We start from the raw sequence: 25,439 nt of genomic DNA on the forward strand, positions 1-25,439 counted from the left end.
GGCTACATATCTACCTATGATATCGGTAGTTTCATTAATTGCATTTAAACAAATACCAATTGCATTTAAACAAATACCCAAATACATTTATTTTGAACATAATCCTTAATTTTTTTAATTTTATTTTCATGAATTTCATCAACATAATCTTTTCATAACGTTGACGTTGACACTGAAAAAAAGTTTGGAAACCACTGCATTAGATGAAAATGGTCGTTAATATAATTAATCATCTCAAATGACAATTCTCTAGACCAGTGATGTCCAACTTTTTTCCTCGGCTGGCTACTTTGGTAAATAATTTTCTTAAAGCGGGCCACCAAATATAAAAGTACGAACAATATTAATGTTAATCAAATAATGTTATTTTGTTACACATATTAGATATACAATATACATGTAGGTACATATTGAATTGGTTTTTAAATATTTTATTGACTACTGAAAAGATTACAGATTGAGGTTAGCTACCATTTACCTATCCTTCAGCTATGCCATTTATTTTAAGGTATTTATATAAAAATGGGAATAATAGTTTAAAAATGTATTTAAAAAAATACTAACTAAATATTTGTTTGGTCGCGAAATTCGGTTTAATGAACACGATTGATAAATCGACCTTTTTTTTGGGCTGGGTGCTATGCAATTAATTTTAAATTCATAAAAACATGTAATAGTGGACTGTAAGATTTATTGATATATACTATCGTCAAATAAATTTTGTACAAGAGAATAGCTTAACTTATGTTAGTCCTAACAAAATACAATTAATAATGTAAACAATAACACTAGTAAACAAATTAGTGAATAATATTGATAAAAACAGTGACAACAATATTTTTGATACGTCTGACCTGGTAATATCGTGGGAGTGGATTGTTATTGACATCAATCGACGCGTAACCAACAAATAGCGATGATCCCGACTCGGTATCATACAATATGACGAATGGCAAATATACATGTGAAACATTGCAGCATCGTCAAGATCCGCACAATGTCGAACGCCTATATCAAATCAGCTACATGCGGCGAACGGTAAATTTAACTACCACGTAACGCCCGCAATGGCGATTGTAAAAACTTAGAAAAAGAACGGCGACGACAGAAAAAACAATGTGTGCGACTTCGTGGTGGTTGTATAACGGCCGGCACATCATTTGTGCATGCGCACACAAACACTCTCGTTGCGATAGACAGCGCCTTATCAGTGTCACCAACCACTCTGCGTGGTGGGAATCGGATCGGGTCACAACAATATTTTTATATAACTAATAGTATTTAATTTTTTAGTACTACAGATTTTATTGGGTATCTTCTGAAATTATATTTTTATTATAAATTAGTAGATCAGAATAAATCTATACAATAATGCAAACCAAATACATCTGAATATTATAAAATGATTGAGTTGTTAAATTTAATTTATAAAGAGCAAATACAAAATCATGTTTTGTATGACCGCTTATTTTATAAAGTTAACCTAACCAAATTGAAAAAGCAATAAAACAATTAGGATTGATCAATAAATAATAAAAGAAATAAAAGAAATAATATTTCAACTGTTGTACTTAATTTTGACGATAATTTCATATCTTATTTATATCTTATCTTATAAAAAATTAGCAAATGTTTCTGAATATAGAAAAATGTTTATTAGATGATTCATTTGTTTCATTATTGGCCAATTGATTGTTTAATAACCATATAAAAAAATTATTTATATCATACTTAAAATTCTAGGAATGTTTTTTTATTTCTATTGGTGGAACATTTTCAACATTTTTTCTATGAAACCTGAGGCATATGTAGGTACACTATGATGTTCAACAAATTATTACTTCTTTATTTATTTCTATCCTGTGAATTACACCTCGTCCATTCTATACAATGGTTATCTTATCCAGCCACCATTATCGATTTGTAACGCATTTGCTAAATATATTAAAATATTTATTTCTTTAATATACAAAATTAAATGTAAAACGTATCCCGTAATCTGTAAAGTTTCCATTTCTAAACCGTACACTCCATTCTTGGAGCTGTACAATTCAAAGCTTACAGTTTATAACGTGATATAATATTCACCCCCGTGGTAGTGTGTAACAGTAGTAAGTTACTATAGCATCTCCTATAAATAAGCCGAATAATGTAAATTTTTTTAAAGTACATATTTATTTAAATATTAATTTGTGTTTGTGACCACATCATACTTTATATTCTTAATATTTTGCATTATTTTTTATTAGTTCTCTTAGTTTTTGGTTTTGGTTTTTCCTCTTCCTCATTTTCCTCTTCCTTATTTTCTTGTTTGTCGTCGTCCTGGTTTTCGTTGTCTCCAAACAGTCTCTTATTTATCTGTGTGGAAGCGGTCCTGGAAAATCTCATCGGTATGGCGAACGCATTTCTGCCCACACCGATCCAGTCACCGGCCATAGACATGGGTGAATTTATCGCGGTGCCGGCCATTTTCGTCGTGCTCTTCGTCAAGCCCGTTATCGCCCTCAACCCTTCATATGCCTGACTCCCTCCCTCTTTAGCGAGTTCCTTGGTGCTGTTCATCACATGTCTCGTCCCCCTCGTCAAGCCGTCTCCAGCATCCGAAACCATGCGGATACCATCGATGGTCACATCCTCCACGTTCCTCATCTGCTTCCCCATTAAGTCTCCTATCGCCTTCGTCTTTCTACTCATCATTTTCACCATGCCAGTTGATCCGTTCACTATGTCTGTTCCTCGGTTTTTGAATTCTTCCACTGTAGTTTTGCCTAGATTTCTAAAAGCATCCGTGGGATTGGTCGGCTGCTGTTGTGAATCTTGTCTGTTTTCGTTCTCATTTTCTTTTTCTTCTTCCGACGGTGGTGATGTAACTGACTTTTTCTTTTTCTTTGGATTATCACCCAAAGCTCGGGGCTTCACTCCCGATTGCGTTTCGTCGTTTGATGTTTCTGTTATAATCCTTTTTCGTATAGTTCGTTCTTCATTGACCATTCCCTGATTTAGAAACAATATAATATAATAATTTGTAGGAGAGTGCTAAGTGAGTAGTTCTAGTCCAGAGTCCCAAAATAATTCAACGGTAAATTTAAAATTTTAATTCAACGTACTCTATATTTGTACGAGTACGTAATGACAGTGTATAGAAAATAACGATTACATTCTCAACGATACATTCTCTCAAACCCTACCCCATGTCTAAATCCAGCATTAATACTAGCTGATGTACCCTCCACTACGTTATACTTTTTGAGAGCATTGTCCGAACATTGCTGCCGGAAAGTTTTTCAAAATCCATCTGAATAGTATAATGATGATTCGCGTGTTACAGGTGCAGAAAATAATTATACTACATGTATATAAACGCAGTATTTTTCTTAACGATTGCAGTATTATATCAGCCGTCAAATTACTGGTAACAATAATTGCAGTGAAACCTTTCAAAACCAGATACCAGATAGCAATTGAAACTTTATCATTTTAGGTATAGGGTAGAAACACACAGCGTTCGATTTTATTCGCGGGTAAGAATAATATAATCACATCTTAGCACTTAAAAAGAGCAACCCGTTGAATATAAGTATATCGTTATTTCAAAATATATGTAATATTTTGTACCTCCATATAATTTGATTATTTTTAACTATTTTTTTAAAATACTACTAACAATTCTTTGTAATAGAAAAACTTAATTTAACTCATTTCATACCTAATGAGAAAATAAAAACGGTTATTAAAGTATTTTATATTCTTACATCCATGTAAATAAAGTAGATAGGTTATCTGTTATCCTAAACTAGTCGAATTATTTTTGATTTTACATCTTATTTTATGAGATTAAATATTGATTTTTAATTGAAAAAACTACATTTGGTACTTCAAAGCGTAAGAAATACCCTTTATTAAACTGTTACATTGTTTTTGAATTAAGATGACTTAATTTTTTATTATTTTTACGAATTTTTAAAGGGTGTATCGTTTATATTAAGGATGGTTAGGCCGCAATACTAGAAAAACTCATAAGTGCGCAAAGGAATTAAAAAAAAATATTGTTATTAATATTATGTATCAAGTTAATAAATCACCGAACTTAACTTCATACATTTAGTTCTTAATTATAACCAGGGCTCATAAGTTCATGCATTTGCATATCAATTTTGCTAAGTTGTATTTAATGCTAGGTGATAAAGAAATCCATTTCAAGGTACCACGGTTAAGTATGTGAAATCTTGTTTTGCATATTTGGCATGTTTTTGTATATTTAGCATATTTCTGCATATTTCTATTTTATCGGGCATATTATACAACATTCTATTAGAATCTATCAAAAATTCAAATGGAAAATATAAATAAAATTAAAAATAGAAATTTTATTATCTTTTCTTTTGTTATCGTTTTGATACTCGTACATTTAATGAATAAATTAATTTCAAAAGTTTTAGATTTAAAATGAATTACTGACAAAGACGTACATTATACGCAGTTCACGAAAGCTTAAGGTATAGTATTAAATAATATCTATTTTTTTTTAAATGTTACATAAAAGAATGAAATATAGCTATAAAAAAATAAAAGGATAATTCATGTTATTTTAAAAATGATTAATGATTTTTTTAAATAAGAATTTTTTAAGTACATAATTTTAGATATTTAATTCATATAAATGCATATTTTTAACTTTTTAAGGCATATTTCAAAGCATATTTTGCCAATTTTAAGTGCATTAATGCATGCTTATTTAAGCACTTTTTAGGGCATGAACCCTGATTATAACTATATTTTAAGATTTTTCTAATATAACTAATATAACATCCAAATTTTTAAAATTTGAAACTTGTAAGTATTAGGTACTGAGGTACAAAATAGTTGAAAATTTCAGATCAATATGATTAAGTTTATTTAAGAAAAAAATGTAATTTACCTCTGCAGCTGACACTCCGTTGATAGAAAAATCTAAAATCTGAAAAATAACTATTTATTTTAATATTTCAACATTAATTGTTTTTTTTATATATAAATACACTTATGTAAAGATGTGCATCATTTGACTATATAACATGTCATAAATAATGATTCTTTCGATGCGCGCACAGAGAACACAATTCTAGTAATAAGGGCCTAATCTAACAATACACCATTGACATCTAAAGTAGATCAAATTTTCAAAGGATCCATCCAAGGTCCATTCCGACATACTTCCCTCCATAACAAGGATGCAAAATCTTTTTTCTCTCTCTTGCCCAAAGGTCGATAAGTCGTTAGTGTGTGCGTATTTAGCTCTTGGAAATATATGCGAACCGACCACCGGGACCCTTCAAGGAGTTTTTTGTAACAAGTTATTGCTACCTGTGATTATTTCACTTTTAATTTCACTTAACGATTTGAGTTATCTGTGCAAGTGTCGAAGTATCCAGTATCAGTTCACTAAATGCTGTGTCTATTTCACTTAAATTCAACCTCACATAACATCTAATTAGTCATAAACAGAGTTGAACCTAAATAAATACTTTTTTATCTAGATAAAAGTAAAGATAGTATACTAAAAATCGATTTAGATAGAGATACAAATGAACTCAACTAAAATTATTTTTTTAAAAAATAATCATAATTAATTTGGATAAAAAGCAGATAAATTTTTAAAAAACAATGATTTTATATTAAATTTTAAATTTAAAAAAAATTATCCGGCCTATCAAGAACAAAACATTTTATAATTTCTATTTTCCCTTTTTTTACTAAGTCTTCTCTTTTTCTTTTTGGATTATTCCAAAAAACATAAATATTTGTCAAACAAAATACAAGCACCATACAGTGAAAATGTATTGTTGCTCTTCGTTTCGTATTGGCTTTATATTAAATGATATAATGTTGTGTTTTTCGATAGAAAGCAATAAAATAACTTGGAGCTCAATTATTTATTATTGTTTTCTGTCATATTAAAGTTTGAAAGGACTTTGATATGATACAAAATAGGTGATGCAAATAGAACGTCAACTGACTGAAATCATGGTGGTAGTTTTTTCTGCCCATCCACAGATTATTTTAAACATATTTTTACAGTTTACCTGCTATTTGATTGGTTCTCAAATACGTTAGACGAACAATAGTGTTTTTGAATTGACGTGCTAAACTCAATATATTTATGATTGATGACATTGACGTTGGTTCTTTACGTGATATTTTGTTTAAAACAAGATTCTTTAAACAATAATAAACACAATCGTAACGTAACAAGTTGAAATAGTAGAAATCGATTTTACCATAGTTTTATTTTCATATGAACGAACTGCAATTTTAATCCAATATGATAATAACTAGTCATACTTATTCGAAATTAAAAATTATTTAATTAGTTATTTCAACATTTTTATTGAATAGTTTTAGAAAATATTCTGCGAAGAAAATTAATTAATTTTTTTATAATTTAAAATAAATGTATTGTGTGTAATTCAGTTTAGTTTATAATAATAATCATAGGTAAATCAATAAATTATTACCTGCAAAACGGTCACGACCGTACACATTATATACAACGTTCTCATTTTGAAATGTTTTGCCAAAACTTGAAAAAAAGTACTTCTAAATTTTTTCCTTCATTTCACTTAAGTATTTATACAACTTATGTTTAGTACATAATTGTCCCGTAGCACAATAATTATTAAACACGTGTCGTGTTTGGCAACATTTCAATTTGCTTTGTTATTTGTTTTTTATATTAATACACTGCTTTTAACATAACTCCTAATTCACCGACACGCAAAAACCCTACTAAATACCTATTGTATTGAAATAATGAAAAACGTGTCACATTGTATTTTCCAATTATTGTGTTGTTTTGGTGGTCTGTCAGTGGTAATTTAGTAATATTTTTCGAATCTAAAAAAAAAAAAAAAAACCCGTTTATTATTAGATAGTTAATTAAGTGTGAATCATTTTTAATAGACGTATGAACTGGAAAGCTGAGAAAAATTATAACTACAAAATTAGTAACTTTGTAATACAGTGGAATCCGCTTAATTGGGACACCGCTTAAAAGGGACAACCACTTAATGGGGACAAATTGGCATAGTCCCGAACGAATGTATTCCTTTAAGGCAATTTAACTTCGTATATTAGGGACAAGCCATCGGTTATAAGGGACAAAAATAAAAGTGTCTAACTAGATATTTTGATATTTTGTGTATATAAAATATAATAGAACCATTAAGATTACAGTTTCGATAAGAATATCGAACTAGATATTTTGATCGATATTCTTATCGAAACTGTAATCTTTATGATTCTATTATATTTTATATACACACGTTTATGTATAATACACATATTGGTAATGTGCGTAAATCTTACGTCAATTATGTCAATTATTTCTTTTTTTTTTAACTACCATGATATAAGTCCACTAGCCTACGTACAAAATCGAAAACTTTTAGTTCACGTTCTTTCGTCTCGGTGTATTAATGTATGTGCGTTTTTAGTGCGTTTCCCAGTTTGTGTTAATACGTAACAATTATGTCTCGTAAAGATTTAACATTAATCGAAAAAATTTCTATACTGGAAAAAATTAAGGCCCAACCTCATAGTACTAGTCTTCGTGAGTTGAAAAATAATAGGCACGTCTAAATCGGTACTAAGCCGATTAAAAAATAATGAAAAAGATATTCGAGAACAATATGAAAAATTAAATGACAACAAAAGTGCACCTGTAAATAGAAAAAGAAAACGAGAAGGCAAAGATCCCATAGTAGACAAAGCTATGAACGAATGGTTTTCTGCTGTTACAGAACGCGGTGTTCGTATTTTGGGCCCCATGTTACAACAGAAAGCTGAATTTTTTGCAGAAAAAATTGGACATAGTGATTTTAAGGCCACAGAAGGTTGGATAATTCGTTGGAAGGATCGGAATAATATTAAATTCAAGCGATTTCACGGAGAAAAATCAAGTGCTGATACAAACGGAGCTAATGAATGGTCTTTAGCTAAATTACCGGAAATTCTTAAAAATTTTTCTCCTCAGGACATTTATAATGCCGATGAAACTGGTTTATTCTACCGAGCGACTCCGGATGGTTCTTTGTGCTATAAACGTGAAACACTTGAGGGATCAAAAAAATCTATGGATCGTATAACAGTTTTATGTTGTTGTAATATGGCAGGCACAGATAAAAAAAACTGTTAATAATTGGAAAATCCGCAAAGCCAAGATGTTTTAAAAATATAAAAATAACAAACTTACCTGTTTCTTATTTAGCGAATAAAAATGCATGGATGACAGCAGAAATATTTACATCGTGGTTGAAAGACTGGGACAAAGAGCTTGGAAAACAATCAAGGAAAATTTTATTAACTGTTGATAATGCTGGACCACATCGAAACTTGATAGATTTAAAAAATATCACACTTGAATTTCTTCCTCCAAATACTACTTCTATCATTCAACCATTCGATATGGGGATCATTAAGAATTTAAAAACTCATTACCGTGGACTACTGGTAACATACATTTTAAAGGCTATTGAAAATAATTTAGTAACTCCATCTACATGTGCTATAGATATCAGTTCTAAAATAAACATTCTACAAGCAATACAATTTATCGCTGACAGCTGGAGAAAAGTGTCATCTGTTACGATTCAGCATTGTTTTGCACATTGCGGTTTCATACCACTGATTGATTTACCTATTCCTCCCATTTTTTCTATTGAAAATGACGTAATGCAATGCGTAGAAAATGGGGAGTTATTTATAAAAATTGATGATGGTATGCAGTGCTTCAATGACAATAAAAATTACGATAATATTCTTGATGAAATTGCTGAAAAAAGTCTGCAAAATGAAGAAAGCGATGACGATGACAACGTTCAGCCCGTCAAAATTACAACAAAAGAAGCAGAAAAGTGCATTGATCAGCTGAGACTATATTTTATACAAATTGAAAACGGAAATGTTCCAACAACTTCGTTAGACGTTTGTGCAGATTTTATCAATAAGCAAAGTCTTAATAAATTACAGCAAAAAAGAATGAACGATTTTCTGCAGCCTAACAAAATATAAATTAAGTATGTTAATCAATTAATGTATAATAAAATAATAATCTAATTAATTTACAATATAATAATACTAAATAGTAAATATAATATACTACTGCTAATAATAATGAAAATATGTAATTTTTAAATAAAGTATGAATTAAGTATGTATGTATGTATTTTTTAAATAAAGTTATTATGTATGTACATATATGCACTTTAATAGTTTCGGTTTATTAGTTATTCGGTTAATCGGGACAGTCGGATAATGGGGACAAATAGGCCACCGCCCAATGTGTCCCAATTAAGCGGATTCTACTGTATATCGCGTGGCGTATTGGTTTTAAAAAAACCACATCATTCGTGGGTGATACATGCGACACGATGAGACTACCGTTGGAAAGTGGTCCGAAAGTGGTCCGTCTGTGTTCGACTGCGTTTTTCATATTACCTTACATGTAATTAATATATCACCCACGAACGACCACCACTTTGTGGTTGTGGTGTGGTTTTAAAGTGGCCCATGTGTGTTTAGCCTAAAACATACGTAAATTGTGTCCCAGGTGTATTTGAAATGTACGTCAATTGCGGCCTGAGATATTCCGATTTCCGGTCGGCTGTACAATTTAAAGATAAGTATTAATCTCTGATTGATCGATATAGATTATAATAATATGTTCACTAATATAATATATTACTAGCAACCAGTGTGTATTTGATCGAAGACCTTACGCTTGAGGTTTTACGTTGCTCTACAATCTATATGCAGCAAAGGCGGACATAGGCTTAGCCCCCCCCCCAAATATTTTAATAGCAATTCCAAAATCGAAACTTTGTTAAAAATGTTATTAATTGTTTTTTTTTATTATCTGTTCGTTTTTTCGAAATCGTAAAATAAGAAATAATAAAAAACTATTTACAATAGCATTAACAATAACGAATTAGTTGGGCTACTTGTTAAAGAAGTTTCGGTGCAATGAAAAAAATAAAAACTTGGCTAAGGACATCGTTTGTTCAAGATAGATTCAGTGATCTTTTAATACTATATATTCAAAAATACAAAAAGTGATGATATTTTGAATATTTTTGCGGATATAAAGAGATATTTGTTATTAAAATAAAATATTAATTATTTTTAAATATACGTTATTTAGGGCTTTTTTTTTAATAAAACATAATAAGATACAATATATAATATACAATAAAATGAACATATCTATATTTTTAACAGTAATAAGTTTTGTAATAAGCATGGAAAGGGGGTGTGGAGGCGAAACCCCTGTGGGTTATTTTACATTGAATTATTATAGCCTCCCCAAAATTTCAACCAAATGTGCGCCTATGATATGCAATCTACAGTTTACATTTTTTTTTCAATTTAATAAAAATGTACGTTATAAAAAGCGAAAGGAATAAAACGTTGAAAATAGTTGATGGTTTCAAATTTCGTTTTCACAAAATGCTAAAAAATGATATCAGCGCTGGTGTTGCACAGTTAACACGTGTAAGTATTTTTTGAAATTTAATGATAGTAATATTTGTATGGATAGTTTTAAAGATTATACAAGTCATTTGAAAATTTCGGAACAAATAATAAATCGACAGCAACTTAACAACAGTTTAAAATAAAAGCCGTTGATGATATGTTTACTAGGCCATATAAAATTATTCATTCTGAATTAAAAAATGCTGATGTCGAATCTTTAACTACTCAAGACGTATAGTTGATTAAACGTAATTATTACTTATAAATAAAAAATATTTGAGTAGGTAATAAAAATTATATCCAGACCACAATTTACGTATGTATAAAATATACCCAGGTCGCAATTAACGTACATATAAAATCTAGCCAGACCACAGTTTACGTATGTACAAAATATGCCCGGGCCGCAATATACATAAAAAATTAAAAATAGGCCGCAATTTACAGCGATCCACTCGGTTCACGGTCTTCCCACGCGTATTCGATGAATATACATAAGCTGCTCCCCGATAAATAAAGGTGCCGATGACATATATAAGTCGCGGTCCATATTTTCAGTTACCTAAATAAATTGCGAACCATGTTTCTGCCCGTACATAAACCATTTGTCTTTCTATTCAAGTGATGGGGTGTAGATTCCACATAGGGATAAATTGGTGCAAAAAATTCAACAATTATTAATATCTATTTTCTTAATTAATTAATATATGATACAATAGTTATTTCAATACTGTATAAAGTAATTTTTGACACCTCTTTTTCGGACTTAACTTTTTAAATTCTACAATATGTTGAAAACTGTACTACAGAAGACCTCATGTTAACACATCCACAAGATGCTTGAGTATTAGAACCTGCAGGCTATATATTAGAATCGTATATAAATCAATAACGATGAATTTCTACATGAATACAAGAATTAACCATCGAAAATACACACGACAAACAATTGTGAAACATTTCGTAAATTATTAAATAGTTCATTTCATTTTCTTGACCTAAATATTTTTAATTTTATAATCATTTAAAAAATATATAAGAAGTATGAAACTTATATAGCGGTAAGAAGTCAGGACTCAAGAAACAGAATAACGATGGAAATAGAAGAATACACCTATATGTAAGAAAAAAAAATTAGGAGAATTAGAAACGAAAAAAATTACTCGGCCCAAATTTTTATTCCATTCAACATGGACATAAAATAAATAGTATATAGATTAATAATCAACTAGTAAAAAAAAAAAAAAAAAATCAATAAAAGTAATAATAAATACGAGACGCAATTTACATCAAAAAAGTAAATTAGGAAATTGGAGTTAGCTGGCTACTACGTTAGTTTCTTCTCCCGAACGGTATATTTGTGTTACGTACAATGTGAACAGGACAGATTCATAATGATGTTCTACTAGCTGTTGTTCGATAGTTTACGGAGCCATAAGGTAAGCGCGAGGAATCAATGATTTCCGTACTTGTAATAGACCACGAATTCCTCTCCGTGACCTGGTAATCGATAAAAAGATGCGTACGCATTTGCGGAACATGCGACTGCAACGCGTTTCGTGTTAAGTTGACGAACGCATCGACGGACTTGCATCATATTTATGCAACAATCGGCCAACTGCTGGTATTTCAATCAAAGAACGGGTTACGAATTTTATTCACGCGTTCGCGAAAATAAATTTGAAACAAAACATCCGTCGTTGCATTGACGATGTTCTTGACGATTGAAAATAGTAAACATTAGTTGATTTTTATAATCTACCCATAAAGTCGACTTTTATCAAAACTTTTTGATTCACACAACGTTTGAGAGATTAGAGTCTATGTACCCAGTGTTGGGAGGAAACGCCTTAGGAACGAAGTTGGGAACGCGTTCCTTTTCACATATTGGAACAAGAAAACGGGAAAGAGTTCCTATTTTCGAGAAACTTGAACGAACATGTTCGTTCCTCAAATTGTGAAAAGGAAAAAAAACATTTTTTTTTTTTATAATAATATTTTCTAAAGTATAAAATTATTTAATGTCAGTTATTTGGTCAGTACATTAATAAATTGCCACAAACTCAAACTCAGGACGTATCGTGAATATATTAAATCTTTTACCTTAATTATTTGGAGATTAGCATACAAGATGTAATATGTTAATGTATATCACGGTTGAATAACTGTGATATAAACGATGTTACCACGGGGTGAACACCTTTGGGTGGCGGACCGATAAGAGAGAAATTTACCTTCAATGTTGAATTAACTACTTATCAGAAAAAGGATTGAACATTAAAATTAATCGATTATTTTTAGTTAAAAAGTAATCCACAAAAAAACACCATTGGCAATAACTCAAATAATACAAAAAAAAATTAAAGGAATTGGGAAAACGTTGAGAAACAGGAACAAGTATCTTTTTTACATCAATAACGAAGAACGGGAACGAGTTTCTTATTTACAACAAGAACAAGGAACAGGAACGAGTTCCTTTTTAAAAAAAACTTTCCCAACACTGATATAAATGTACCATACTAAAGAAATATTATAGAATCATTTTAATTAAGATAATTTTAATAAAGTATTGAAGAAATATTTTTGGGTTTCCATTTCTTATAACATATCAGCTTGTTCATCAATAACAGTATCATCCAATAAGTGTCTTTAAAGCTAAGAAAATTTAAATATGTACAGCAGCAGCTATCTGAGTAGACATGTTAAGTTAATTCCTAAAACCGTACATTTGAGATGAAATACAGAACAAAACCGCAACATTTTTTAAATTTTTATATCCTAAAACTGCACGCTTATGATTTCAATCCCAATTATTATTTATTGAAGTATAAAAATTAAAATGTTATAACTTTTAAAATATTAATTTAAAAAAAAAAACATTTAAGCAAATGCTCCTTAAAATGAGTATAATTAAGCTAAAAATAAAAGGAAAAAAATAATTCCGACTCCATCCGCGTATAGTTATAATTTCATTTTGTTTATGTCCATTGGTGAATTTTTTTGTTTTGACAGGTTAAAATATCGCAATTTAAAAAAAAAAAGTTTAGAGCATCTTTCAAACTTTTCGGTAAAACTGGTAAAAGTTTCCTACGTTCATAATATATAGACATCCTAATTAAACTTACGTCATTGCTTTCTATAATTGTATTATTTTCTACAGATGACACATCCTTGCAAATTGTTTTTTGATATTTTTCACGAATGTTATTAGAAGCCTTGTGTTTACATTCATTACGTACATCTTGTATTTGAATTTTCACTATTTTTACCGGTTCATGTTTATATGCGTTTTTAGTTTTTAGAATATTCTTCATTAGACTGCATGTTATAACCGTGGACGTTCAGTTTTTAATAAAACATCGCTAAACCATACTTCCACAGTTACACACTCTAAATTTTCTTTACTTAAAACCGTCAAATAATAAACACTTGCTTTTATAACTCAATAATTTTAATATCCAGTAGAAAAATGCACTTATGTTTTAACTACTGTATAGGTATGAATGTTATCAGAAATGTTATAATTTATGAAATTATGACAATTTCTAATAGTGGAAGGAAATTATATCATTTCCTAGTATATGTTACCATTTCCTAACGATATCAGGCAAATATGCCATATTTTTTTGTTATAGTTCAATTTAATCTTTCTAATTTAAATATTAATTTTATCAAACACAATTATTAATTATCCAGCTTAAATAAATAAATTAGCCTATTAAATAATCAATAAACAATCAAGTGTTGCAAACATTTTTTTATTACTTTAGTATAATTTAAGCTTTTTTAAATTTTCAAAATAGTTACTCATTTTTGTTCTCAAATGGCTAACTTCCGTGACATTTAGAGTTGCAAATTCTAGATGTCAATCTACAAACACACATTTCTGTCTTACATTTTGTCATACATTGACATCAGATACATCCTTGTGCCTCGGAAATGCTATTTAGAGTAGCTGCCTCCCAAAATGATATTAGTTCATTGATTATTAATTATTTAATATGGTAATTAATTGATTTAAGGTGGTTAATTAATAATTGTGTTTGATAAAAGTAATATTTTAAGTAGACAGATTAAATTTAATTAAATAAAAAAAATATGGTATCATTGCTTGATCTCGTTAGAAAATTATAACGTATACTAGACAATGATATAATTTCCTTCCGCTATTGGGAATGGTCATAATTTCCTAAATTATCAACTTTTCCGGTAACATATACATAAGACTGACTAATAACTTGTGGCGACTAAAGACTTAAAACGTGGTGTAAGCATAATTATTGTACAGTAGCTTATCATATTCCATCCTTAATCTAGCACTAAAAATAAAACTTAGTTTTAACCCACTATAAATATGCGGTATTTCGTTACACAATGACCGATAAAATGTGCGGTTTTCGTTTATCAACCATTTTGTGGTCGAAATCAAAAGTGTGCGATTTTTGAATGCAATGATTTTTTTTTTCCAATAAGGAAACGGTTAAATATTGACATGTGACATGCTGCAAACTAGCGTTGTACATTTTGCTCGCGTGGTGTATATATTACACGAACACCGTTACACAAGTATCGACGTAACTAAACGCATTTACAGTTGAATATCGTCCAAATAACGTGAAGTGCACATGCTGGCGTCGAGGCGAAGGTTGGCGGTTCACGTGCGACTGCGAAAACTTTATTCTTTCGTCGATTTCCGTGTGAATAGTTGTTTCGCACTGTGTCCCCGACAATAGGATATGCCCGAATTTCATGTTTCTGACGAATCCACAAGAAAAAAGGACTGTTACGTTAAATTCGTCAACGCCTTAAGCGTACATTAAATAGAGTGGACGGCTTCGTCGAGATTCTCAACATTTTCGGTTCTCACGATGGCAAAATAAACGTAAATTTTCATTGTGTCGTTATAAAATTTCTTAAAATGAAATATTTTTGAACTAATTGTTAAAATCATTGAAATTACAAAAAAAAAAAAAAAATGGTGCAACAATTAATTAAATAAAAAAATATAATACTATCTTATGACTCATAAGTTATGAGTAACACAACGTGTAACTGAATTATTCTCGGACGACTCTACTCATCTTTGAAAGGACAATGAAAACAGCACTATATTTGTAGTGTAGCTGAAAGAAAAATATAAAATAATACGATTACGCATTATTACGATAATTTACGCATTGTTGTCGTGTTTGCCACGTTATTTCATACTCGAATGCAATATTATAATGATGATTCCTTCTTCGCTCCTCGGCTACCATTTAAAATGTAAAAAGCACTCCAGCAACCAAAACTCGAAAAAACGTCGTATAGTGTTCGAGTGAACTAACACTGACACCCGCAAATAGAAAATTGATTTTGGGTGGTTATACTTGTAATTAAGTTACAAATTCCAAATTTGTGGTTACGAATAATTACAAATTGGTTACTAATTTGTGAAATCATTTTGACAGCAACATTTTTACTTGGTATTGCCAGGGTCAGTGTCCTCGTTCGTGAGTATCAAGATCACCCCTGTCGAGTTACCTTTAATCGGTTTCATATCCACTAAACGCGCTAATTTTATACTGATTTTACACATTTCAGCTTTTTTCAAATCGGTCGCAATGCAAGAATGTGTTTCATGAGATTTCGGAACAATATAAATTTTAAGAAAGAATGAGAACTTGATCTCTGCGAAACTTAAAAATTACACGTTCGTGAAGATTTGGTCTTTGACTTTATAACATAATACACATATTCGTGTAATGTGTACAGTGTATACAAGTATAACGTGTGGAAATTTACCATTTTAAAATGGGACGAGAGTAAAAAAGAATCTATTGAATTACCTGTAAATCCTTATGGGAGAACCAATAAGATATCGACAAGCAAAGTTTTTTCTAACGCTCTATCATTAAATCAAGCGTCAGCTAAATTTAACGAATTTGATACCGTTTTAAAATGGCGATGCAAGTGATTAATATGAGCTTGTCAAACAATAGTTCATTATTTGAATCCAAGTGCTTATGCTCAATCAAACCTATAAAAAAAAAATGGAACAATAACCAAAAATTTTCATTATTCAACGTTTGCATACAATTTTGGAAACTACCGAGTTGTAAAAAAGGCCTAATGCCTTTGAAACTCACCTGAAGGATCCTATCACTGGATAACTTCCCTGATCAATGTCTCTCATTTAATTTTATATAATTATCATATTTGCTTATGGTATTTATTTTAATACTGTTTGTAAATTTATTTATTTTCAAAAAAAAAAAAAAAAAAATTGTACATTAAAACACATTAAAAATAAAAGAATAATGAAAGTAATTTCTCTATTAATGGAAATGAGATGAAAGAAAATTTTAAACTATTACTAATACCCTAAGAGAAAATATACTCTTCGTTAGGTTGATTTGAATAAAAATTCGATATACGTAATTTTAAGTTATAAATACATAGTCTAAGTTTATAAGAATTTCTATTTAAAACAAAAAATCATTCTAATGTTAGCCAGGATGATTATTTTATACACTGCAATAAAAATTAGAACTTATATTTATAAATAATTTATGTATATTTTTGTTTATTATTATTTAACCTTTTAGTAGAAAATATGTATATATTAACACTTTTATTGTCTACACTATTTTTATATTAATAAATGTATATTAATAATTTAGCACATATTATAACGATTCCCAACTATTTTTTGACCATTTATTCGCTACTTCATTTGTTAGGTATTATAATATTATTAAATTTTAGATGAATAGATGAATTTGTATAAGAGTATTTAATATAAGACGAATATTTTAAAGCTAATCATATTGTAATCATACTTACGTTATTTTATAAAATGTAATCCTCAAAGTTTTATCCCTGCTTAACAGTATAATTATATTTAAAAGTTTTACCGTGATGCAACGAGATTAACATGGAACTTGTTTTATATGTAGAGCGTACATTATTATAATATACTATAATAAGATCATTTTGTAAACTTCAGATATTAAAATGTAAACGACAACAAAGTCTGATTACAAATAATATACGAACACTAAATCATATACCAAAAAAAAAGGTAGATTTAACAGGTGGTATATTCAGACAATAATGTCGATGGTACGTTTTAATAAAGTACAAAATATTTTCTACAAACGATTCCGGTTATTTACTGAGACATAAGTAGGTTTTGGTTTGTTACCGACCTTATTGTTCAGAACGCAACTTACTTAAGTATTAAATAAAATCTAGGACGCAAGTAGTATGCACCGCGGTTTTTTAACTGCCTACAAGTTGATCAAAATACTTACCACACGTGTTCAATATCCAATCGTAGTTATAACTAAAATACCATATCATTGCCTCCAATATCCAAATGCTTCTACAACAAATAGGTACATTTTAAAATCATTATATATTTAAAACCTAACTTTTGTACTGTTTATGCATGTTTATTTACTAACTTAATAATAATTTAAGCTGTTAGTATTAAATTAATTAAATCGAAATCAACATTCCAGAGGTAATAGGTACATCCATGCTTTTTTTTTTAAAGTCTGTATGCCTAACTTGATTATGATATTATTAGATATTCATACTCTTAGGCGTTGGTAAAGGGATTAAACCTTTTCAATTTACGAACAGCCAATGGAATGCAAATTCTTCTTTTAAATACAATTTACTAATTGTTATATTTATAAGTAAATACTGTTGAATTAGGGATGGGCAATATTGTTTTAACATCGATATTCGATATATCAACGAATCGATTTTTTAAATATCGATGTGTTTGATGTATCGGTGAAAAACTATCGATTTTTAAGAACATCAAAGTTTAAAAACAGCAAAAAAATTTTTTCCCTCTAAAGCTGCTATTTATTGCACACCTTATTATTTGTACAGTGTACTATTTTTTTGATTAAATAATAAATTCAAGAGTTAAAATACTATTGTTTAACTTATATTTTTAAATACATATTAAATACTACAATCAGGGTTCGTCGTAAGTTCATATATTTACATGTTTTTTTTTGCTATATATATAAATATGCTAATTGAGATAAAAATCCGTTTCATAACAATAGTAATAAAAATCTAAAGTTTAATAGAGCATGTTTTTGCATGTTTTGTGTGTATTGGCATATTTGTCAAATAGTTGAGTTTTTTTGAGTAAATAGCGCATATTATTTTATGTAAACTCAGCAGAATCTTTTTTCGTGGAAGTAAAAAAAAAAAAAAATTAGATCAATAAATGTTTAAATTCATTCTTATTTACTTTTCCGAACTTGTTTATAAAATCTTAGTATTTTATCAATATTTTTATTTTTTTATGACATTAAGTTTTATATGTTAAAAGCAGTATTTACCATCAAAACAATGTTATTGCGCACCACTTCCACTCTTCTCCAATTGCATTCTATCTATTTTTGTCACAACGTGTGTTCATTAATTATAATTTTAATAAAATGTAACCAAAGAAATAATATAACTTTTAAAAATATAAATGGATGATTCTTATTATTTTAAAAAATCCTTAAAGTATTTTTTCATGCATAGTTAAGGATTTTTAATGCATATTTGATCAAATGTTAGTGAATGCTTATTTATGCATTTTTTGTTTATTAACTTACGAGCCCTGATTATAAATGTATAGTGTATACTATATAACGATTGTTATATACTGCATACTAAAATAATACAAACAAAATTCGAACACTTTGAACATAAACATCGACGTTTAATAGATTAATCGAAAACAAACCATTGATTCAAAACATCGATATATCGAGATAAAACATCGATGTGTCTCATTGACCCCATGTGAATTCCCCTTTTTAAATTCTATTTATATACTAAACACAGCAAACATGACATAACACGGGCGATGCCCGTTTCCACCAAAAGTAGACCTATTCCGTTTCCACCAAATGAGATATTGACTACGTTTTTACCAAAACATTTGTATACTAAACTTAAATTAGAATCTATAGCACAGTTATAATTTTATTTAATATATACTATTAATTTAATAAATGTAAAGGCATTATATAATACGTACAAAATGGGATGGAAAATGTTAAATTGAATTTAAAAAAAGATATAAAAATATGTAAGATTCAGGTATAAAAAGGTGAAAAAACGATGTAATAATTATTATGGTATAATTATAAATGGTCAGATATAAAAATGTGAAAAAAATGATGTATTATGGTTTACGATACCTTAGTTATGTAAATTGTAACTATATATAATATTGGTTGATATTTGTTAACTGAATCAATAAGAAATGTAAAGTTGTTTAGTACTAGTGTTTTGTTTCCACGTTTACTTTCGATAACTTTAGCCATCACAGAATTATAAATTTTAAAATTTACGTTTTATTTTAACACACACGCAATTGTAATACACTATTTAAACTGCCATCTTTTTACTTTTTCATAAAATATTTGATTATTTAAATATTATCATGGTTAATTGATATAAAAGTACATACATAAGTACGATAACGGTTTAACAAACAATTAAATACAATAAATTTACAATATTATTGATTATATTGTGTGTATATTTATATATATTTTACATAAATCCGAAAAACTCATGAAAAGTAAAGGTATTTTATCTCATTTGGTGAAAACGGATATTGGTGGAAAAGGGAAAGATATACTTTTGGTGGAGATGTGTTACGCCCCAAAACACGTTTGTTTATTGATTAAAAAATGATTAAAAAAATTAATTCATTTATTTAAACAAAGAAGATACTAACATAATACCCTAAACATTGTTTAACATATTTACGCTTACGGTCCGTAGTATAACTTTCAAGTTGTGATCTAACTAGTTAATTATAGATCACAATTACTGTTTACTTAAAAATTAATCTTTTCAAGATAACAATGTTCGAGCAAATTCCTTGTGTAATAAATTAAAACTTAAAACTAATATCATATACGTAAATTGCTCTTAGTGGATAAATTAATAAAAACAATGAAACAAAACTGTTAGTATCGGTATTAATGCAGAATATTAAATTGTTTGAGATAATAACTGTTTTAAATATAACACTTTACTCCAATGAATTACTAATTACAAAAAATGTATAAAATATAATTACTTGACCATATTTAATCTATTATCGTTGATGGTTTGAACTTTGAGCGATCCTATGCTTTATTTGCACTTACAAGCATTTTCTCATGTTCACTACATCATCAACATTTTTACTGCTAGATTCGCTTCATTATGAGATCTGCTTTCATCTCTAAATCTACTTTCTTTGTACCTACCACCTCTCCATTTTATGCGGTCTTCTACCATTTTTAAGTTATCTTTGTCTATTCTCTTTTTATTTCGTTTATTTTACTCACAATGATATCTCTGTAGGTGGGTGTATGTGACTTGCTCATATTGTCCACACTGAAGATTCAAAGTTCGGATGGTGATAAATCGCATTTGGTTGAAAAGGACTAAGGCATCTTTAGAAATCAATTTTTTTTCCACAACACGAAATTCTTATTTTTTTAACCATAGAAATATATTTTATTTTAGTCGGAGCATTGAGAAACTTATCAAATTTACAACATATCTACCTATAATTTTTTTGAATTTGAGAAAATGTTTCTAAAAATTGTACGAACACTTGTACATATCTACTGTATGAAACATATGGTGGTATTTTGAACAGATAATTTTTAGATATTTCCAGTCGTTTTTTTAGAAAATGTACAGTTATACATATCATGGTAAAAAAATGATTTAAAAAATTCGAAAACATTTTTTATTTCATAACTTTCTTTTTTTTTTTACAATTTTAGAAACTATAAATTGTATGCACCTATATACATTATGCGTATATATGATGCAATAAAATATTCTATACCACCGTCCTGTAATAATATTTATTGTTGTATTTTCATTACTTTTCTGAATGATGAGAAGACATTATTAACTAGATCATGACTGAGACATCAATCTATAAATTCGATGCGTGGATATGGAAGTTTATAAACCGTAAAGGAATATCTATAAGCAAGTTTTTATGGATATAATTTAATTTGCATAAAAAATAATTTGAATTAGAAATTGCAATATAAAACACCACAAAGAATATTAAAATTCTGTCCACATTTAAATTATTGGGTTTGCTAAGTTTTAATAATATCAATGTCAGTTATATTTTGTAAACAACGACCTGATAAATTGTAATATAATACTACATGATTGAAATTATTATGCCCGAATGAATAACGTTTTACACGTTTCGTAAAAATATAATGCTGTGAACGTAATACACATGTACCTTTAGAAGAAAAAATGGGATACAACAGTGAACAAAAGTCTTAAATTTTGTACATGTCCAACGCGACCGGTGTTACGAAATTAAAATCGCAACAATCATAAACCCTTTATTATATAATACCTATATGTTTCTGTGTGTTCTTTTTTAATTTATAATTTTCAATATTAATTTTTACTTATGATTCTTTTTTTTTTTTTTTGTACATCAAATATGTGTCCACATGATCAATATTAACAGTTAATTAACTTTTAATTACATTATTGCGGTGTTTGCATCACATCACTACCAATGCCTATATACACACAAAAGAATTAACCGCCATTATTATTTTAACAAAAACTGTTTCACTTAATTCAACACTATCCGTTATTTACTAATTTAAAATACGAGATGTGTACACACTGTTTTAGTGTTCACGTGATCGCAATTAACCTATATTTTTGGTTAGAACGCGTAATAGATATGACTGGGTAATGGTTAATAATGTTACAAACATCACTTCGACAAACACCAGTCGAAAAAAAATCAATTACCGACAAGGTTTTAACGGTTTTTTTTCCCCGTTGATGCCACCAAACTTTTTACCATCGTCGTCGGAGACTGTATTTGAAAACGGTTTTGGAAAATAGTGAGGGCGTAATGATGGCGTTCGTTGGCCGATAAATTAAAAACAACCTCAGTACACGTTCACAGCACTATGTAACGAGCTTGTACGGGTTTATACGTAATGCATACCAGTGGCGTGGCGATGTGGGTAATCGAGAGGCGGCCACCTCTCAGTTTGGGGGGGGGGGGGATACCCTATCAACAAAATATACTTGCCTCTAAAAATATTTTAGTTTGCCACGCCACTGATACCGACTATAGTCAGGTGGTTGAATCGATGTAATGCGCACGAAACACCTCTACGAGTGTGTGTTCATTATCAGTTGACAAAATTTACAGTTGCCACTACTACGTACGTTCGACCGACCAGATGAATTGCAATCCGATGCATTGCGTACCTTTTATTGATATTCCACCCGGCATCTCGTTATATTTATTCAAAATCTAAACACGTAGAATACAAAACTAAATATTTCAAAAGTTATATCATCTAGATCAGTGGTGGCCAAACTTTTTTTTCCTCGGGCCATAAAAAACAACTTTTTTTTTATCGCGGGCCATAAAAAAATGCATTCTAAATTTTTTTTTACGTAAATGCAAAATATTACAGTTATACAAATAAGTGCTCTAATATAGAAGACTTTCGCGGGCCAGATTTTAAATGATGGCGGGCCGGAGTTGGCCCGCGGGCCGTAGTTTGGCCACCACTGATCTAGATGATAGTAGTATGTATTTGTATGTTCTGAGCCCATTTTTTACAGGGAGATTCAAAATATTGGAACTGATAAATAATTTATATTTTGTTCGTCGCAAGTCATACATTTTTCCGTATTTTCTGCATAGTTAAACACCGATATTTTGTGTTGATTTGCAGAAAACTCGTAATTCACACGAATAAACCCGCTTCTTAACTATATATTTATATGAGTATATATATATATATATATATATATATATATATATATTTATTGTTTCACGAGTCCCACCAAGTGTTATTTTGTGGACACGAAAAATGTCTAACTATTATCGATTTGAAACACAAGACGAATAAGTTGTCACAGATTTTCGTGGACTATACGACCATCGCAGTCGATAATTTTATCACGACGTCTTACTCAACTATCTTCTTTTCCAAGAAGTATCAATCATGTAAAAATTGCTGTTTGTGTCAAAATCATCTTCGTCGTCAAATGTCACTATAATCATCCAGGAGCTTACAAACACACACATACACACATGTGCATATACAACAAATATATTTCGTGTCGAATGCAGTGTTTATTTTTATTTTTTGTTGTTTCATAGACTATATAGATCTTTTATTGCTACAAAAACCAATTTCTTCTGCTCCCTGTTTTAGACAAATTATGGCATGTAACTTTTAACCACATCCAACCAATTTTTTTTTAAACAATCACACAGCCTGCAAATATCTTACAGCTTAAGGCACAATTTTTTTCTGTTCACGCTGAAGGATATCTATATATCTATTATTAAGCTATGAGCTTTTTATTTTTTTGTACGATACATTTTTTATCGCATGCAAATTAAAAAAGCTGGACGGAATCCATCGAAAAATTGCGTATACCCGCGGAGTGTGGTAAGCAGGTCTTGTCATCAGTTGTGTTTTATTCTAATAATTAGTCTTATAATTATCTAAAAAACTACCCGATGAGGCAACAATTATTTCTGCTTCATCTGGTAATTTTTTTTGTTGAGAATTGAGTAGATTGCGGTCGTTTCAAAGTTAGCCATAAAATCTTTTAGAAGTTAATAACTCATATACAGCCAATTGAATATAAATATTTGAGGTTTATTACAGAGTAATTTATTATAGTTACATATTTGAGGACGTTAGCGATGATACATAGACTAATTGACTAGAAAATTTGAACTGTTTAAATAACAACTGGCTTGGCTATTTTCCATTAAATTACATCGAAAGAGGTTTTTATAAAAGATTAATCTATTCGAAATGTATCGATTTTATATCGGTATAATGGATTTAACAGATAAAGTCTTTATTCTACTGTAGAGTTTTTTATGTGTACTATTAAGCATAATATTCATGTATCAAGTATGAGCCAAGGATATTTTATACGAGTAATAAGAACATAATGTGTTATATAGTAGAAGTTTTTTTTGACATGATCAGAACACTGTCTTGTGGAAGTTATGTATAAAATGTAAAAGTTTCTAATAGATAATCCTGACCGCCTTGCTTAACTATATGAATGTATTCTTAAAACTTAATTACCATTCATCGCCGTATATTGGAATGTAGTAAACCCACAAGTACCTGTATTATTTAGAGTAGTGGTTCTCAACCTTTTTTTTTCACGACACACTATTATACATCACAAGTTTTTGTGGTACACTCAGGCACTTGATAGCAAAAAAAAAACTTTAACTACGTGCTAAGATATCGACTTGGTTTAAAGCTTTACCGCCGGTGCAACACGATTGCGCAATTTTTCCTTTTTTGACCCGACTAATCGTTCAAAAAATTTATAACATGATTTCCCCCGATCCTTTTTAACCTGATAAAATCACAACATCATTGCGCACCAAATTATATACGATACTATGTATAATAATTTATGTACAACGTAAAATAATGTAATAAAATAATAAAATAAAATAATAAAATATACATTACATACTTTCTATAATTTACATATAAATGCACTCAAACTATTAATTCATAAAATGCACTTTTTCAAGATTGAAATGAAAAGTTGATTGAGCTAGTTATAATAATAATATCGACTAATGACTATCAGTTATGAAAAAAAAATAATTTTAGTAAAAAAATTTCGACTATTGACCATGTTATTATATACATTTAGCATACATGTAATTTAGAAAAAAAAAACAATTTTTAACCAAGCCAACGATGAAAATTTGTTGACAGTCTTAAGCCTGTAATAATTGAGAAGGGAAATTGTGAGTTAATAAGTAATAAATTTGAGTGCATGTTTATGAAAATTATGTGTAGAAAGTATGTATTGTATACATTATTTTATGTTGCATACATATT

General features: G+C 29.3%; 2 protein-coding genes across 2 annotated transcripts; one reads left to right on the forward strand and one right to left on the reverse strand.

The window, feature by feature from the left end:
- Positions 1 to 2,211: 2,211 nt before the first annotated feature.
- Positions 2,212 to 6,601, reverse strand: LOC112685417. The gene is made up of 3 exons (XM_025557281.1): positions 6,495 to 6,601; positions 4,919 to 4,957; positions 2,212 to 2,994 (listed from the first exon to the last, which is right to left on the reverse strand). Exons 1-3 carry the CDS (start codon positions 6,537 to 6,539, stop codon positions 2,236 to 2,238), a joined length of 843 nt encoding a protein of 280 aa, XP_025413066.1. The 5' UTR covers positions 6,540 to 6,601; the 3' UTR covers positions 2,212 to 2,235.
- A 905-nt stretch (positions 6,602 to 7,506) lies between these two features.
- On the forward strand, positions 7,507 to 9,048 carry LOC112685408 (tigger transposable element-derived protein 6-like). The gene is made up of 4 exons (XM_025557273.1): positions 7,507 to 7,588; positions 7,653 to 8,117; positions 8,246 to 8,762; positions 8,820 to 9,048. Exons 1-4 carry the CDS (start codon positions 7,507 to 7,509, stop codon positions 9,046 to 9,048), a joined length of 1,293 nt encoding a protein of 430 aa, XP_025413058.1.
- Positions 9,049 to 25,439: the final 16,391 nt, after the last annotated feature.

This window comes from Sipha flava, unplaced genomic scaffold, assembly GCF_003268045.1.
Source record: "Sipha flava isolate LNK unplaced genomic scaffold, YSA_version1 275_pilon_pilon, whole genome shotgun sequence".
Lineage (NCBI taxonomy): Eukaryota > Metazoa > Arthropoda > Insecta > Hemiptera > Aphididae > Sipha > Sipha flava.